Source organism: Impatiens glandulifera, chromosome 2 (genome assembly GCF_907164915.1).
Source record: "Impatiens glandulifera chromosome 2, dImpGla2.1, whole genome shotgun sequence".
Taxonomy (NCBI): domain Eukaryota; kingdom Viridiplantae; phylum Streptophyta; class Magnoliopsida; order Ericales; family Balsaminaceae; genus Impatiens; species Impatiens glandulifera.
The window spans coordinates 2266399-2287066 of NC_061863.1; the positions used below are offsets into that span (position 1 = coordinate 2266399).

The 20668-nt window shown below is 33.5% G+C and overlaps 2 protein-coding genes across 2 annotated transcripts; one reads left to right on the forward strand and one right to left on the reverse strand.

Annotated features, from left to right (window-relative positions):
- The first annotated feature begins 1815 nt into the window (after positions 1-1815).
- On the forward strand, positions 1816-2967 carry LOC124926372 (basic endochitinase-like). The gene is made up of 2 exons (XM_047466581.1): positions 1816-2458; positions 2523-2967. Exons 1-2 carry the CDS (start codon positions 1827-1829, stop codon positions 2854-2856), a joined length of 966 nt encoding a protein of 321 aa, XP_047322537.1. The 5' UTR covers positions 1816-1826; the 3' UTR covers positions 2857-2967.
- Positions 2968-4054: 1087 nt separating this feature from the next.
- On the reverse strand, positions 4055-13277 carry LOC124923729. The gene is made up of 5 exons (XM_047463693.1): positions 12702-13277; positions 11589-12275; positions 7567-8289; positions 5863-6459; positions 4055-5061 (listed from the first exon to the last, which is right to left on the reverse strand). Exons 1-5 carry the CDS (start codon positions 13275-13277, stop codon positions 4225-4227), a joined length of 3420 nt encoding a protein of 1139 aa, XP_047319649.1. The 3' UTR covers positions 4055-4224.
- Positions 13278-20668: the final 7391 nt, after the last annotated feature.

Below are 20668 nucleotides of genomic sequence, written 5' to 3' on the forward strand. Positions count from 1 at the left end.
ATTTGATAGATGAGGTGGAGGATGAGGAGAATGAGGAGATGCATCAACATGGGACAGTGGCAGATGGGAGGATACCTCAGAAGAAAACAATGATGTTGATTTTTAATGATGCAGATTGCTACATCTACACAAATTATTGCAAAAGCCACAAAAGTGTTGACGAATTTAAGTGTTGGCTGGGACATATCGTCATTATATGACAACTCAATTCACGTCTTATACAATGCTATGGACAATGATAAACGTCTTAGGGATGCCATCCACAAAGACTTCAAAGATCGAACACCCACTGCAGAATCCAAGACACTTGAAGCGGTGGTACAAGAAGAGGAGCTTGTAATTGAAAAAACACCCGAAGTGGTGGTACCCAAAGTGGTGGTACAAAAAGAAGAAGTGATGGTACAAGAAGAGGAAAATCGTTTACAAATGGTAATTAGTGTTGTAAATTAAAAGACCTGAATTGGTGGATGTAGAAACAAAAAATCCTTTACAAATGGTGATTGTAGATGAAGAAGAACATATTCCAAAAAAACGACTAATAAAAAAAATCCCCAAGGAATTTGAAAGTTCCGACACGCCTTCAATCTCTGTATATGGTTACCAACATTGAAAAAAAAAATTCCTTTGACAATGTCAACATAGATACCCAAGATGAAATCATTGTGGAATTCGTTTTTGCAAATGAGGAGAATAATAATTCTTATAATGTTGATTTCTTCAATAATTATTATAATATTGATTTCGGGACCTGAAATGTGTCATTTCTGAATATTTTAGGACTCGAAATGTTACATTTTGGGATGTTTCGGGACATTTCGGGTCCCGAAATGTGTCATTTCTGGGCATTTCGGGACATTTTATAGACCAATGTGATTTTTTCGTTTTTTTAGGAAGAAAGTGTTATACAATACGAAGCATACCTCGATTAATGTAGGGCATTTTTTTTCAATGAAAAATCAATGTCATGTTGAAAGTGGTATTATTGATGAACGTGCACACCTTTTGAATTATTATAGTAAAAAACATTCCGCTATGAGAATTGCATTTTTGACAATCATTTCCGTAAGATGTTTTATGGCTTTTTTTTATAAATCAATAGTCTTATTGTGATGTTAATTTAATTTGCAGGAGATGTATGCAAATTCATAAGTTCTTTTTAATCAAATTAAGAAAAAAATGAGAATATTCTAGATAGCACCGGAAGAATTGATACAGGCTCAACTTGTAAGTCCAATATTTTAATATCATCTGAATATTTAAAGACGTTTCATATATATCATCTGAATATGACTTTGTAGATCTTCTTCTCAATTATTTATACCAAAATCACTTTTATAATGTTTGCATCAATATGAAAAGTAATCTAATCAAAATCATCGACAACTTTTCATTACAAAAAAAATGACATGAGAAGATAAATATGTCACAACTCGACAACTGATAAGTTGAACTTTCTTTATGTTAAAGTGTTTTTGAAATCTATGTTAAATTTAACTTAATTGGTAAAACAGATAGTTTCATTCTAGAAGTTGTTCAGCACTCTCGACTAAAAAATCGCAACTAAAATAGTTAAATTCCTTTTCAAAGTTTTAAAATTGAATTGATAAGAAAATAATATATGAGATATCTGCAAACTTATACAGACAATGCAAGGTGGGAATGTCATTTAAAAAAAAATTGTATGTTACAATTTTAATATTTTGATTATTTTATAATTTTTTAAGAGTAAAATTATGTAAGTTAGGTCATTATCAGAAAGTTTGACTATACTTCACACCCAAAGAAGACTGAAAATGAAATAAGTGGAAGATAAACTTCCACGAAGCATGATAATGAAATATGGGCAATTTTCTCTGTTTTGGAAATCGATCATCATCAACATCATCATCATTCTAATGAAGAACTTTTGGGCATTAGCTATATTTTCTACTCTCTCATCATCGATCATAGGATCTATTGCTCAATCAGCAGGCACTGGATGCTGCACTCAATTCAAAATCTGCGGCCAAACATTTGCTTACTGCGCCACCGGCTGTCAGATCCAATGCACCTCCGCCGGCGAGCCCCCCCAATCTTCCAGCGAGGGCGATATGAACATCACCACACTAATCTCGAGAAACCTCTTCGACCAAATGTTGAAACACAGGAACGACGACAACTGCCCCGGGAAAGGGTTCTACACTTACGACTCTTTCATTGCCGCCGTCAAATCGTTTAACGATTTCGCCTCCACCGGAGACATCAACACAAGGAAGAGAGAAATCGCCGCCTTCCTAGCCCAAACTTCGCATGAAACTACCGGTGGGTGGATTTCAGCGCCGGATGGTCCATATGCTTGGGGATACTGCTATATTCAAGAACAGAGCGAAACTCTTGCCTACTGTGATGAATCAGCTTCGAAATGGCCATGGGCTCCGGGGAAGAAATATTTTGGGCGCGGCCCGATTCAAATTACTTAGTAAGTTTGTTCTTCTAATAACCTATCATTCGCTGTGTCTTAAGATCTATCTGGAATTTGGCAGCAATTTCAACTATGGGTTGGCTGGTCAAGCTATTGGGATCGATCTCCTGAAAAACCCAGATTTGGTTGCGACGGACGCGATCGTATCTTTCAAGACGGCGCTGTGGTTCTGGATGACGCCGGTTTCGTCTAATCGGTCGTGCCATGACGTCATGACGGCGGCGAATACGGCGGATGGAATGGTGGCCGGATACGGTGGGACTACGAAGATCATTAATGGTGGGACCGAGTGTGGAAAGGGAGGGGCGGCGGCGGCTCAAGAGAGCAGGATTGGATTCTATAAGAGATATTGTGATCTTCTTAAGGTAGGTTATGGCAATAACCTAGAGTGTTAAGTTATGCTTCTTGTTTCTTTTTTTGATATGGCTATGTAATTTTTATTTATGTAAAACAACAAATCTACCCATATAAAATTAGTTAATAATAATAATAATGAAAACATATAGTGTAATTATTTAACTATCTTTATTATAGGTTCGGTGATTTTTAACATTTATTTGTGTGACTTGGTTAGAAATTTAGAATAATATTTGTGTCACTCAAATCTCTAATAAATATAATTAAATTTATAATATTATTGATATTTATTTTAATATTTTATAAGTACTTTAAGTTTATTTTTGAAAATTTTAATATATTATATATAAAAAATTATATATTTTTTAAAATAAATTATAAATAATGTCTAAAAATAATTCTTCAAAACCGAATCAAACCGGAAATTAGTAGTAAAAAATATTGAATAGAGATGATAAATGAACTCTCCATTCAACTCAATGCCATTACTTGAGTGTAAGTGGTTTAAGCTTGAATCTCAAATCATAATACACATTAATTGGAGTAAAACAAAGTTTGATTTGTACAATTATTATTAAATTTATTAATATATACATAATTAAATTATATTTCATAACATTATTTTATCAAAATTTATATTCCAACAACAATATATATATATATATATTATTTTTTCCTTTTATTAAATTATTATTTTAATAACTATCAAATTACTTGTTTTCATAAACTAAAATATTCATACTTTATTTAAAATTAAAATTTTAAATACAAATATACATTTGAGTAATTAACTTAATTAAAAACCCAAAGTTAAAATCTTATCAAACAATATTATAAAATCCAAAAACCAAGATCAAACAACTTTAATATAAAATATTATACTTTTCAATATAATCACAAATATTTTTGAAATAAAAAATAATAACAATTTATTTTTTTTCAGATAACTAGTGGAAGGTAACATTATATATTTCCTTTTTATTTTGCATCACTCTAAAGTTAAACCCCAAAGTTTGACTCTAATCATGGGCTATATTATGCAAGCCATTTCATCTCTTAACAATAAATAATTCTTCATCCTAGTTATTTTTTTGACTTTGGTTGAGATTAGAATTAAACATTAAACCTTAAAGGACCTGGGAAATTTTGGATCTGGTTGAAGTTCATTGTAAGTTAAAGTATAAGAACATTGTAATACTATTAACCTAAACATGTACTCTTGGAGAAGATGAATCATTGAAGGAGAAAACAACACTATTAGGTAATGTAAATATCCATATATAAACATTCTTCCAACAAATTATAGATATATATCGTTATAAAAAAGATAAATTAATTATACAAAACATATTCAAAATGAATATAAATTTAAAGTCCATCAACAAACAAGCCAATACTTAGTGTTCTTATGTCATTTCAATTATGGGGCTTCGAACTTGGTTTATGTTAACTCCGTCTATGTTTTCCCTCTTGACCCATTTCCAAGCTAATCTCAAGGCATTGCCGATGAAAACCAATGCCATCACTATGCACCAAACAAGAACAGCCACCACCAATGTTCGTTTCAACGAAGCCACATTCTTTTTTGGTGTCAATGCCGAAAGGACAAAAGCATAAGTGAATCCCATTGCGGTTATTGTCACCCACATCACAACTTGCAATGCCCACATGTACCTTCGATGTCTAAGAGGCAAACCACTTATCATGATTAGGATTATGCTGAGTGACGACACGTAGGCTATGGTGTTGGTACGTATATAGAATTTGTACAAGAGAGGGTAGTTGTAAGCAATGATGGCCTCTCCCGCTCGATGTGGAATTTCGTACTTGACACCCCCACCATTATCTTCCCTTGAAAGATGGTCACTCCATACACCACCAGGTGGGGTTAACCCTGCGGAAAATGCCATAGTAGCAATAAGCGAGGCTACTATCATCAACGAGTCACGCCTCTTTGGGAGCCAATCCGTGCTTCCAAATATGCTATTTTGAGACTCATGGCGAATTTGTTCGATTGAATTTGCGCCCGAAAAGGAAGCTACATTGTTGAAATATGATTTGCTTTTGGGCATAGAGGAATGGATTTCATCTGCCTTCATTGCTCCTGCTTGACGCAAAATGTCTCTAATCTCAAAATCATTTACATTGTTTTCTTGTAATAGAATGTCTAATGGAGTGAGCCCCATTGCATTTGTAGCATTTATATCTACCTTGATTTGTTGGGTAATTAGATAATTAATCATCTGCGTAAATAAAATAAAATAAAACAAAGGCATAAGTACTGATGTCACATTTTCACAAGAATAGGCTCAGCTTTGAACTCTTTTAAAAATTTCAAAATTTGTCTATAATATAAATAATTTACACCAACTAAATAATTATTACCTCCATTTTAATTAATTTACACATTTTTAGCTTTAATCCAACATAAAATAAATTTTACTTAAACTAACATAATGAATTTTTCTTATATATAAATAATTTATATCAAATATTAAGCAAATGAACTAACCTAAACATTTGTTTTGTTTGAAAATATTTAGAGTTAGAATGAAAAAGTTATATATATATATATATATATATATATATATAATTAAAATATATTTTAGATTATTATTTTATTTAAATCAACATTTAAATAAAATATTAAAAAATAAAAAGTTTAAAATAAATTTATAATCTGTTTGTTGCTCTAATCCAGTTCGAATATGGTATTTCCAAAACAAATAAACAAATACATTATTTATATATAAAAAAATAAATAAATTCAAATATTAACTATTACCCATTTTATATATAAAATCACCAAAAGAAATAATAAAATAAATAATTTGTAGTCTTGTATTGACTTATTCCAAGGTTGAGACTACTACTCTTGGTCTCCTCAAAAAGATATTTTTATAAGAGATTCAATTTAAATTATTTTATATTTGTAGAATTTAAGTATTTAACTAGTGGGTTATAAACTTAAAAAAAAAAAAAAATTAAAAAATTATATATTTTTTTTAAAATTTAGAATCAAAGTAAGAAATTAGAAAAAATACCTGAATTCTTTTATACTTGACAGCTTGATGAAACACATTATTTCCATCATCAGTAGCATCCTTAACATTAACAAACTCAACATCCTTAATCTTCTCCAACAACAATTTCAAACATTCAAACCTATCATATTTAACACAAATTCCAACAATACCCTCTCCCGAACCTGTTCTATCCCGAACCGCCGCGTTCCCAACCAACACCAACAACATCTCACTCAAAACCTTCTCCCGACCCATAACCACCGCCAAATGAAACGGATTCCTCCCTTGATCATCCAAAACGCCGCACATCTCCGGCGACGACTGTATCAAAACCCTAACTACATCGCTCCGCCCCTCATACGCCGCCACGTGGAGAGCAGATCGTCGCCGGCGATCGAGGATTAGAGAGAGATTTGGGCGAAGACGGAGAGTTTCTTCGATGAAGGGGAGATGGCCGTGGAAGGCGGCGATGTGGAGAGGAGTTTTGATTAAATCGCCGATTTGGAATTTATCGAGGGATAATGGATCTTGTGCTAGGGTTTGGTGGAGTAATGATATGTTTCCTTTTGTTGATGCGTTTTCTAGAATTGGATCCATTGATTTTATTTGATTTCTCTATGTTGATAATTCTGAGATCTCAAAACTTAGACCTTTTATTTTATCATTGGAGAAGAAGAAGAAGAAGACGACGAAGACTTAAACTTAATATATCAAAGTGGTGACCCCTCAACTTTTTATGCTCTTCAATTTTGTATTTTATTCAATTTATTTCCAAAACTTTTATATTAATGTATGAAATTGACTGGGTTTCAGAAAAATATTATTATTATTATTATTATTTAATATTTTAAATAATGATAATATTCTCAAATATAATTTGATTATGTAAATATTAAAAAAAAATAATAATATTTAAATTCAACCCTACTTTAATTTTAGGTGTTTTCAAACGGGTCTATTATTTTCTTGAAAAAATATAAAATAAAAGTAATTTGAATATTTATTATTTATATTATTAAAATATTTTTTTTTCAAATAGACCTATTTGTGTACAGCAATTTTTTTTAGAAAAATTAAATAAGAAATGGACGCAAAATGCATTAGATATAAATAAAAACTCAATCTAACTTATTTTTATATATGAAAAAAACAAAAGAGAAATCAAATTAAACCATATTTATTTATTTAAAATCCAAATGAAGAAGCTCAATTTGTCACCATTTGAAAATTATTTATTTAATTTGGAACAAAAGAGCTTGTATCATTTGATTACGGAAGATTAAATTTAATCTCCTTTAAATCATTTTTTTTTTTAAAAAAAAACAATTTAGAGCAAAAACTACATGAATTTATGAATTAGAGCAAAAACAAGCATTTCTCTAATTTTCAAATACGGACTAACAAAAACAAGTGAACATCACAGACAACTTATACAAAAAAATAACTCAAACAACATCCCTTAGTTTATAAACTAGCTATAGCAACATACTAAACTGCGTAATTTCATTGTAATTCATGCTCCAATTTCGACATAAAGATCAATTTTGCCCGTTCTTCGAAATTCGCCTTCAAGTACGAGTAAGTGAGTTGCAATAAACCGTAATACTCCTCCATACATCCTTAACGTCACCTCCTACCTTCGAAAATGATCTTGAATGGTTTTTTTGCCCATACATCATAAACAATATATGTAACCCCACATGATAAACAAATACCTTAAACCATATTTATTGACCTAGTTTCACCCAATCTTCTTTGATTTGTGTGTCTATGCCTCTCCAAATAATCCATACTTTTTCCTTTGACCCACTTCATAACTAACCTTATGCCATTTCCAAGTAAAACTAGTGCCATCATAAAGCACCAACTAGCGATGGCCCATATTAACGTCTTTGTCAACGACTCCCTATCATTTGTTGGCGTCACCGCGACAAGGGCGTACGAATAACAGATTGCCACCGCTGTGATTGTCAACCACATTATAATTTGTAGTGCCCACATAAACTTACGATTCTTGAGAGGGAGACCGCTTATTAGGATCAAGATTATGCTTAGTGATGAAACAGAGGCTATAGTGTTGAATCGCAGATACCATTTATACGAGTCCTTATAGTTATAAGCGACGATGGCTTCTCCTGCTCGATGGTGGTCTTTTTCTGTATCTTGCCAAACACCACCAGGTGGATTTATCCCGGCTGCAAATGCCATAGTTGCGATCAGTGATGCCACAACCATCAAGGAGTCGCGCCTCTTTGAGAGCCAATCAATATTTCCTAAGATGTTTTTTCTCTTCGCTCCGACTTGCATTAAAGTGTCCCTAATTTCGAGATCTTCAGCAATCATGTGATGGTTTTGTTGCGATAATATGTCCAAAGGGGTGAGTCCCATTGCATTTGTAGCATTTATATTGACTTTCGTGTTTTGGTTAATAATGCATCTAATGATCTACAAACACCATAACATATTGATAGAACTAAGTGATTGTTATTTGTATAATCATTGATGAAATAGTTCTATATATTGATAGTAATCATATAATATATTCCTAGACCCATTCAAATTATAGAAATGTTGATTTATCTTCTATTTTTTTAAAAAGAATTAGTTGCCAGGTCAGTTCATAAAACTAAGAACACTTAATTTATTTTATTGACAAATTATGAAAATAGATCATTAATGTTAATATTCTAGAAAGTCTATTTGTGACTATTTTTTTTTTATGTCCTCCATTTGGTCTTTAAATAATATAGAAAGTCATATAAAAATTAACATAGATGTATTTCTCGTTATAGATTAATAACTTAAAATCTTATGTGTTATGTACGGAATTGTAGTCTTAACAATCCAAATTTAAATAACTACACTCTTTAAAAGGATGAAAAACTCTAAAATATCATTTCCAAAAGAGGGTTACAAAGTCGTGTTTACCAAAAAAAACAAAAAAATAAACATTTTTAAGTTTTGTAAAATTGTATATATTTTCATTTTTATCTTTAGTATATGTTTTTCACCATTACATGATTTTTTCCATCTTGTTGGCTTGGTATTCAAACTTCATAGTTTGGATATCGATTTTAATTTTGGAATAGAAAATATCATTTATAATTTAATGTCTAATTAAGTTTTATTTAGAGATGTTATCTCATCAAGGAGTGTTTATCATGCAATATCTAAACCTAAAAACGTGTTTCTAAATAGGATATATACCTGGATTTTCTTGAATCTCACTGCTTGATGCAAAATGTTGTTTCCAGCCTTATCCATAACATTAATAAACTCATGATCATTAAATGTATTTAACAACAATTGCAGACAATCCTGTTTGTTATGTTTCACGCAAAGGTGGAGAATGCTCTCTCCACTTTTTGTCACCTCCAAAGCTACGTGTCGTCGAACCTGAATCAGTTCGGCCAACCCTTCCCTCCAACCCTTGATGGCCGCAAGGTGAAGGGGATTGTTCCCATCCCTATCCATCACCCCACACATATCGGGTTCAACCAATAGTAGAGCCCTAACTATATCAATGTGTCCCCGCAACACAGCTAAGTGGAGCGGGGACCATTTACGATGGTCAAGGACAAGAGCCAAGCCCGGGCATTGTTGAAGGATCAGATTGACAAAGGGACTGTGGCCTCGAAAGGCGGCCATGTGGAGGGGAGTATGGACTAAGCCGCCTAGTTGGATTCGCTCGAGTGCCCATCGGTCTAGCGTTAGTATGTGGTGCAATTGCGCAACGTCTCCTCTTATGGCCGCCTCTTCTATTGCTTCCATTCTATTCCCTCTATTTCTCTCGTAGTTGATGTGCCATGACAATGAAAATATATATATATATATATTAAGGAGATGCTAGAAGATGACTTTGATTATTTCAATCCTCTTGATGTATATATATATAGTATTTTAGTACACATAAATGCATACTCATTCAAAGAAACATTCAATTTTAAATGCATATGAAAAACAAAACAATCAAACAAAATTAACTTCAGGTTGTATCTAGATGAACATGTAAGAATTATTCTAAATAATCATTGTTATATAATTACTCTAACCTATATATTTTTCTCATTCTACTAAAGTATTTTAAATGTTTTATTAGTTCATTTGATATTGTTTTTTTTGGAAAAAATGATTTTTTAGGGAAAAAATGTTTTTTTAATTAAAATCAGTTTGATGTGATTTGAAAAAATTGGTTTTTAAGTATGAATTATCAAAATAGCCTATATTTTGTAAATATTTTCATTCATATCTTTTTTAATAAAATTATAAAACATTTAAATAAAAGATAATTTAATTTTTTTTGTTTAATAAATATAATGTTTTGAATAATAAAAAATATATTAAATGTGATAGATTGGGTTTTGGAATAAAAATCTTAAATAACACGTGTAAAAGCATGTTAAATTATTTCTAAATAATCATTCTCATAATAATTATTTCAACCTATGTATTTTCTCTTTCTACTCTTTAATATTTTAAATATTTAATTAAAATAATTATATTATTGTTAATTTTCACACATATTTATATTTGAGTTCTAGATTATTTTTATTCTCATCGTTATATTTTGTTCACTACATGTCTATCCATTTCATATTATCGTTATATTGATAATCTAAAAAAATATATATTATAAGTTTAACACCATTACGATCATTTTAATTTTATTAGGTAACCAATCGAGGAGTTGCACAAAGACTCAATTATATCGAGCCGACGGGTTCTTAAGAAGAAAAAATCTTGGAAATTATATTTCTTTTCTTTTAAATCATTCTAGAAAAGGAATAATTGGACGGATTCATTTATTTGGTCTGTGCACCCGTATTCGCAATGTCATAATCGCGCACTCGCGACGAAACAAATGACAAAAGTATTTTTAATAGATTAAGATCACAAATAAATTATTATATATCAAATGATAGTTGTCTAACCTGATGACCGAAATGTCCCATTTAGAGGATAAAATTTGTGTTAATTTACTTAAATTTCTTTTAATTGATTGTATACTTTGACCTTTTTTTAAAAAAAAAATTTAGCTTGGTTTTGGAATTTAGGACTTCAAATTATATTTTTTGTTGGATTTTTATTATAATTGTATGATTTAAATAAAAAAATATAAACTAATGAAAGGTTTAATTATCCTTAACAAAAAAAAACACAAATATGTATGATTTATAGATATGTTCTATTACCTAATTAAACTATTATATTCCATTAAACTTAAGGACTTTAATCATTGACTTCATAATATTATTTGGAGAAATGTTGTCAATTTGTTGGGTATTATTATTTTATTAGGATTTATAATTGACCTATTATTTAACATTACTTTCATTATGTCTTCTTCATTAGTTTATCAATTACTTTAATTGGTTTAATTTTTTTTATAATTATCTTTAACTATTTGTAATTGTTAATTTATTTTTAATCTTTTAGCTCTTGAGTAATGACTAATGAGATAGTAGAATTACTATATATTTATGATTGTACGTTAATACATACTTATCAACTATGATGACTGAAAACTTAGTTAAAACGTAAGTATAAATAAAAATTGTCTTTAATAAAAAAGGTTATTTTGAATTTAAAAAGATATAATGACATCCACCATAAATTACCATTAAGTTAAGGTGTAATTAAACATTTTGGTAAATAAAGAGATTTGCAATAACAAAAGTATCATCCCATCAACTTATCATATTTATTTATTGACCTAATTTCACACATGTATGATCTTATGGGACTGATCTATTTATATGTATTTTATCCCAATAATATTTACCTTTTCCTTTCATCCACTTCATAAATAACCTTATGGCATTGCCAAGTAAAACTAGGGCCATCACAATGCACCAAGCCGTGATGGCACATATTAAAGTTCGCTTAAGCGATAATCTATCTTTTTTAGGCGTCACTGCAACAAGTGCGTACGAATAACTGAATGCCACCATCGTGATTGTCATCCACATTATAACTTGTAGTGCCCACATGAACTTACGTTGTCTGAGAGGAAGTCCACTTATCAGGATCAAGATTATGCTTAGTGATGAAACGAAGGCTATAGTGTTGAATCGTAAATACCATTTATACGAGTCCTTATAATTGTAAGCGACAATGGCTTCTCCCACTCGATGACCATTTTGTGTATCTTTCCAAACACCACCAGGTGGATTTAGCCCGGCTGCAAATGTCATAGTTGCGATAAGTGATGCCACAACCATCAAGGAGTCGCGCCTCTTTGGGAGCCAATTAACCTTTCCATACATTTTGTTTCTCTTGGCTCCGACTTGTGTTAAAGCGTTTTTAATTTTGAGGTCCCCCTCATTCATCACATGGTTTTGTCGCGATAGTATGTCCAAAGGAGTTAGACCCATTGCATTTGTAGCATTTATATCTACCTTTATGTTTTGACCTAGAATGCATTCAATGATCTGCAAACATCATTTAAAAATATGAAATAAAGTGGTTTTTAATTGTTAATGATACCTCCATTCTAATGATTTTTTTTGTTTCAATCATTATATAGTCTCTAAAAAATGTCAATATGATTCCACACAATCATGATCCCTCACTTATTTGCAAAAAGATAACATGTAAAATAAAATAAAGTATGTTTATTTTTATATTAAGAGTAGATAGTGGGGGCTATAAATCTTATATGTAGTTTTTCAAAATTTTGTATTGAGCTTGTTATTTGGTAGTTTTCAAATAACACTTTATGAAATCATCAATGAATAATAATATTTTTTAAATATTAACCTAAATAATCAATTTTCTTTTTCAAACAAGATCATTTATATATTCCAATTATTTAAAATAATTCTACTTCAAACAAGATCATTCATCATTATACATACCTGAAATTGTTTGAACTTCACCGCTCTATGCAAAATGTTGTTTTCCGCTCGATCCACAACATTAATAAATTCGGGATCATCACTAAACTTCTCCAACAACAACTTCAAGCAATCCTCCTTATCGTGCTTCACACAGAGATGGAGGATGCTCTCCCTATTTGTCGTCACCTCAAGAGCCGAGTCCCACCTAACCTTCATAAGCTCGTCTAGCACTTCCTTCCGTCCCATGATAGCGGCAAGATGTAGGGGATTGTTCCCTTCCTCATCCACCACACTACACATTTCAGGCTTTTTATCTACCAAAGCCTTGACTATTTCCACATGGCCTTTGGACACGGCCATGCGGAGTGGGGACCATCTACGGTGGTCAAGAACGAGGGCCAAGCCCGGTGAGAGTTCGAGAATTTTTGTTACGAAAGGAGTGTGTCCATGAAAGGCGGCAATGTGGAGGGGAGTATGGTTTAAGCCGCCTAGTTGGATTCGGTCGAGTGCCAATGGGTCGTGTTGTGGATCTAGTATCTCGAGCAATAGATCCACTTCTCCTTTTATGGCTGCTTCTTGGAGTTTGGACTCCATTTGTAAGCTCTTTTTTTTGTAGTGCATCATGGAAATGGAAATGTGTAAATAAATAGGGACTAGCTTGGAGATGAGTTTGATTTTATTAATGTAATCCTCTTGATGAGGAGAAATCTTATTTTAGGGTACATTATTCAAAGAATTATTCAATTTAAAAAAGGATAATATAAAAAGACAGCAATTGTGTTTGTTGGAATCTGGTACCAAATTCAATAACAAGGGCAATTAGGCTCCACTTGACAGGCTATTTTAATCAAAATACATCTAGCCTTTTTTCAAACAAAGAATATTTAATATTGTTTGGTAAGGATTCTTTAGTTCATCATAAATTAAAGGAGATGTGATGTAAATTTTTAAAGTTTAAAATTGGTAACGGAAAATATTGTGGATTTGTTTTAAGAAATAATGGGCATGTTAAATTGATCATCTTTTATACAAATTAATTTAGTGTGTTTATTAGAAATAAAATATATAAATTTTCATTTCTTAAATAATTTTTTTTCTTCACTTAAGTTAGTTATTATATGTAATGAATGTTGACTCATGTACTATGTGTAATATAAGGTCGATATTTTTTACCCAACACAAAACACGATCCGAACTCACTGGTGAAAAAAGGGTCAAAACCGAGAGTTAAAACTCTCGGTTTTGACCCTATAACTTTCGGTGAAGACACCTTACCGAAGGTTTTAGTAACCCTCGCCATCCCTCGGTATTGACACTCTCGGGACTTCCATAAAGAGAAAAACCGAGAGTTATATGAAAACTTTCGGATTTTTCTCTTTATGGAAAAACCGAGGGTTTTACAAGAACTTTCGGTTTTTCTCTTTTTGGAAAAACCGAGGGTTTTATAAAGACCTTTCGGTTTTTCTCTTTTGTGGAAAAACCGAGGGTTTTATATAGACCTTTCGGTTTTCTTCTTTTTACAAATAACTTTCGGTTTTTCTCTGTGTGGAAAAACCGAGGGTTTTGCAAAGAACTTTCGGTTTTACCCGAAGAGGAAAACCGAGAGTTATATACAAAACTTTCGGTTTTCCTCTTCGGTTAAAACCGAAAGTTTTGTAAATAACTCTCGGTTTTCCTCTTCGGGTAAAACCGAGAGTTTTCCACTAACTCTCGGTTTTCTCCTTTTCAAGAAAACCGGAAGTTATATTAAAACTCTCGGATTTTACCCGAAGAGGAAAACCGAAAGTTTTGTAAATAACTCTCGGTTTTCCTCTTTAGGATAAAAACCGAGGGTTTGTCATATAACTCTCGGTTTTCTCTTTGGCTAAAAACCGAGAGTTTTCTAATATCTCTCGTTTTTTCCAAAAAGAGAAAAACCGAGAGATTTCAATATTACTTTCGGTTTTTTCCCCTAAATTTTTAAAAATGTGCGGATTATTTTGCTCGCAACCAAAACCTAACCAAAACCTGTTCAGCCAAACCAATATATTAATGATAAAAGAAATGCAGCATACATTAAACGATCACATTAATTGATCGTGAACATTACAAAATTCGAAACCAAACAAATATTCCGAACAATCTGTTATAAATTCAACTACTATAATGAAAACATGTTCATAATCGAAACAACCTTAGCTTGTGGGGGGAGGAGGTGGTTGTTGCCTCATATATAATTCGATTCTCTCCATTCTCGCGTTCATCTCTGCCTTCTCCCTCTCCATTTTTTCGGTAATCTCTAACTTCTCCCTCTCCATTCTTTCCACAATTTCTTGCTTTTCCGATTGCAATTCTTCCATTTTCCGTCTTCTTTCTTCATCTCTCTTCTCCAGTTCCTCCAGCTTGAGCTTCATTATTTGATTCTCTTCTAACAATCGCTCATTGTTTCGCTGTGAACTGTTTCCACTACGACGATCCTCACGAAAGTGTGTGGGCCGGACGCCTGATCCCATTCCGAACACTACCCCGTGTTTTTGTTGTCCGAACACCCTCTCCGTCAATTCAAAATCTGATATTCCGGGTTCGTTACTAACAACCTCCTCCATCTCAGCCTGCACAATTCAAATAAAATATCATTTATATAATAAAAAACTATGCATATTCAATTCACTTACAATTTTCTCTTGCACGTGTTCGTCCGGGACGGGTGTTGGGTTTTCTTGTGTCGATTTTGGTGTACGGGTCCTCTTGAATACTTCAATTACAGACGGTGGCCGTCCCATTTCAATCGCCTGTTGAAATAAATTATTTATATAATTAATAACAATTTTTATATTAAGTTATTACAAATAATGAACTTACCAACTCGTCTTCAATTTGTGCAAACAGTCTACTTCCCGTTCGATGAGGGAATTTCAGATTCTTCCGGTTCTTCATATTGGTAGAACTGTGTCTCTGTATTTGAAATAACAAATGAAGTTAGATTAATTAATATCAACTTTTATTTGAATTATGAAACCGTACCTTAAATGTTTCTGTGAAGAAATGGTTGCGACACACAAACTCCCAATCATCTCGATTGTAGTCCGGTGGAGGATTAGCCAGTACCGCCGCCTCGTCTCCCTTGTGGACGCGGATATAATTCTTGTTCAAATCCGACCGCCATCTATCCCATATCTGATTGGCGTGTCCCAACCCCGTCGTTCGAAAATTCTCAATGTCACCATTAGTCGCTTCGAACGGATCCTGAAATAAATAACATCCAAATATTACAAATAATTATTTAATGACGTAATGTATAATCAAGTTATAAGTAGTACCTTGATAGCAATCCACATTGAATCCAATTGTTCTGCACTTAAAGCCTTCCACTTGAGAAGACGGTGTGAGACGGCTGCGGGGTCCCGGATAATCGACCCCACGTGTCTAGACCACCGTGTTCTTCCCACATCTGTACCGCCTGGCCTCCCATCCTTCTCTCTAAACGTTAGAGGGATCCTCGTCCCCGCTAGCCTCTTAGACAGCGCAATATTCTTGTTCTTCCCCCATCTCTTACGGGCAGAAGATTCTTCAAAATTATCAAAATCTTAATTAAATATGTCAATCAATTGAAACACTAACTAATTTGTAAACGAAATACCTGTCGATGATGGGTCGGGAGTGGTCCCGTGCTCCTCCTCGTCATCCTGCTCCTCGATAGGCTCCTCAAGTCCCTCGTCTTCAGCCTCATCGCTAGGCAGGTTATCAGCGAATGTGCTCTCTATATACTCTACGAAGTCATCAATATCGTCTTCAGTCTCGTATGTTCGGGGAGGCGCAGTAGCTATCGGGACCACAGGAATCGGTGGTTGGTCTCTCGAAGAAGATCCTCGTTGCTTTAACGACTCGGATTGGGCAAGTAGGTTTTGGTAACTCTTATCCAATTTCTTGGGTGTCTTCCTCATACTCTTCCAAGTTGTTTTAGGAGCTTCAGACATTCTTAATTCACACCATTAATAAAAATGAGTGAATATTTGAAATAAAGTAGTAATAAAAATGAATATAAAGTTAAAAACATAATTAAATCTACCTAATTAATTAATCTGAACTATATGTTTGTAAACCGCGGTTTTATTTTTGTCACAATCTTCCAACCGGGTCGGGCTGACATATCAGGGGCGTAGAATACTTGTTTTGCTTGACTCGCCAATATATACGGGTCTTGACTTTGCGTTTTCAATATTCGGTTTACATTTACACTTACGAAGCCATATTTATCCACTTTCACTCCTAGTTCCCCCGAATGTGTATCAAACCACTTACACTTGAATAAAACAACTCGTTTGTGAGAATAGTATTGTAATTCGATTATATCCGTCAAAACTCCGTAGTATGACATAGTTTCAGATCCGTTGAATCCCTCAACAACCACCCCACTATTTTGAGTTGTCAAACCTTCGTCGTGTTTTTCTGTACAGAATTTGAATCCGTTTACTTTACACCAAACATACATAGACGAGTACATACTTGGACCTTCTCCTAAGATCTTGAGGTCTCTTGATATGTCGTTAATTTCTGCTAAATGGGCGACCTATATATGTATCCGAAATGTAGTTGTTAATATGAATAAGAAGAGTTAGGATATATGGTTTGTAATTTACTCACTCGATGTTTGAAATATGCGGCAAACGTTTCTCCACTTGACTCGTTGTTATAATCTCTGCAAATAGATTGAATGCTAATTAGTAACACTCTTTAATGCTAATTAGTAACAGCAACTTTGAAACTTACATGTAAAAAGGTTCTGCTTCGGGACAATTTTTCAAAATGTAAGAATGAGCTGTCACTCGATCTATATAATCCAAGTTGTATACTTTTCCGTTGGATAGGTCTTCCAATGATGCAAATATTGAAATCCCCGAGATTTCAGGTTGTGCATTTTCTTGATCTTGTTCCTCCATATACCTGGCACATAAGCTAATACTTTCGTTAACAAGATAGCTCTCGCTTATAGAGGCTTCGGGGTGGTTATTATTCCGCAAATATCTTTTCATTGTACCCATGTAATGTTCAAAGGGATACATCCATCGATACTGAACAGGTCCTCCAAGCAAAGCCTCAAATGACAAGTGAACCGGGAGATGCATCATGATGTCGAAGATTGACGGCGGAAAAATCATTTCAAATTTGCAAAGTGTCAATGTAATATCCATGTACAATTGTTCCAGGTCCTCTTGAATCAACTCTTTGAAGCACAACAACCGAAAGAAACGAGACAAATTTACTAACGCATCATACACATACTCTGGAAGCAATCCACGAGTTGCTAAAGGAATTAGATATTCCAACAAGATGTGACAATCGTGACTCTTTAATCCCGAAAGTTTTTTCTCTTCCAAATTTACACAACCCCCGATATTTGAGCAAAACCCATCAGGCAACTTGAGATCTTTCAAGAAGTTACAAAGACGTATTTTATTTTCGGATGTCAAAGTGAAAGGCGCTTCTGGATAATGAACAACTCCTTCATCATTTATAGGATGTAACCATGATTTTATGCCTAAGAGTTCTAAGTCTTTACGAGCTTTAGGACCATCCTTAGTCTTCTCTTTCACATTCATTATTGTTCCCAACACGCTATCACAGATATTTTTCTCAATATGCATCACATCCAAATTATGTCTCAATAATAGGGATTTCCAATAAGGTAGACGGAAGAAAATGCTAAGTTTGTTCCAATTGTCTCCCCGCGTTTCATGATATATCTTGGTTCTCTTGCTCATATCCGCACTGAGAATAATGTCTTCTAGGTCTCGTGCTTGCTCATAACTTTCTTGCCCCGTTAACAATCTAGGGGGATCTCTATAATCAGTTCGACCATCAAACGACTCTTTATCCCTTCTGTATTTGTGCTTCGGTGGAAGGAAACGTCTGTGACCCAAGTAACATTGTTTGGAACCATGAACCAATCGAAGGGATACCGTGTCGTTGTTACAACAAGGACAAGCAAATTTACCTTTCGTACTCCAGCCTGATAAATTCGCGTATGCGGGAAAGTCGTTAATGGTCCACAACAACGCAACTCGCATGTTAAAGTATTGCGAGGTTCGTGCATCAAACGTTCTCACTCCTGTTTGCCACAGTTCATGCAACTCTTCGATCAATGGCTGGAGAAATATGTCAATTGCATCTCCCGGACTCTTTGGACCCGGAATTAACATAGATAAAATGAAATTGCTAGAATCCATGCAAGTCGTGGGTGACACATTATAAGGGACGAGAATTACCGGCCAAACACTGTATGATTTTTTTCCATTTGCAAATGGTTGAAACCCATCGCTTGATAAACCAAGTCTTACGTTTCGAGATTCTGAAGCAAAATCTGTATAATTTTCATCAAACGTCTTCCAAGTTAAGGAATCAGCGGGGTGTCTCAACGTATCACTATCAACTCTTCCTTCTTTATGCCATCTCATCATTGGAGCCGTCTTTGAGGACATGTATAGTCTTTGCAGTCTTGGTATTAAAGGGAAATATCTCAACACCTTTTTTGGAATGAATTTCCCGTTTTGCTTCTCCCGAACTGTCCCACTTGTTTGGTCGACTTTCCATCTTGAAAGACCGCAAACTCTGCACGAATCTTCATTTATGTCGTCCTTCCAAAATAGCATACAGTTGTTCTTACATGCGTCTATCTTGTCATATTTAAGCCCGATATCAGTAATGAATTTTTTACTTTCGTAGTATGAGTTTGGCAATTGAGCGTCAATTGGTAATATGTAGTCTTTAAGCAGACGCAGCAACATATCGAACGAAGAATTCGTCCATTGACATACATTTTTTATGTGAAGTAGTTTCAGTAGTGCCGATGATTTCGTTATTCGAGCACCTTCATACAATGGCCGTTTGGAATCATCAAGCAATTTATAAAATCTTTGCGCATCTTCGACTGGTTCATCGTTGCTCGGGACGTCATTAACGTTGGGGAACATATCGTTTATAAATTCGTGCATATAACGTTCTTCGTTCACCTGTTCATTAACTGTATTATTCATCTCATGTATCGGATCGTTGAATTCCGGCACGGCATCCTCCGATTGATCATCGTCGTCATCATCATCGTAGTCATCGGCATCTTCATCGACATCTTCATTAACCACTTGAGTAGTACGTCTCTTTTCTCCATGAAAATACCAATACTCATAATGGATATTTATTCCATAAACGATGATGTGAGTCTTCACTTCGTCTATTTCCATAAATGGCGTGTTCAAGCATTTCACGCAGGGACATTTCACAGTTTGTCGGGATGTATTCCGAACAGCATACTCGAGGAATTTGTCAACACCTTCCTCGTAATCTGGATGATCTCGACGTAAGGTCATCCAGCTTTTATCAGGTACTTCCATATTTCTAATAAAATGGAAAACAACCCGCATTATTATTTACTTAAATTTGTCTAAATTAATTAGGCTTACATAATGTTAACATAATTTCTAACTAATCTATCATTATCCAACCAAAATTACACATAAACAAACAATAATAAAACCTAACATAAATCTAACTTAAATCTAAACATACATATATTCTAACATTATTTCATTCATACACATTTCAAAACCTATTTAAATTATAATTCAACCTTATTTCATTCATACACATTTCAAACCTAATCTAATCTAACATAATCTAACATAATCTAACATAAATCAAACATAATACCTAATCTAACATACTTCAAATCTAACATAAATCAAACATGAAACTAACCTAACCATATAATAAACCAACAAGAACTAACCTTGCACAAATAGAGCGACGAAGAAGAGCAGCGAATGTAGATCGACGAGCGGGCAGCGGGCGGCTTAAATTCCTAATCCTAACCTAATAACAATAACCAACATTAATATAACCAAATATTCAAACCAATAAATCTAATCGAATCAAACTCCAATCAAACATCAATCTAGCCAAAATCAAAATTTTAACCTAAAATTCTAACCTAAACTTCAATCATATCTAAC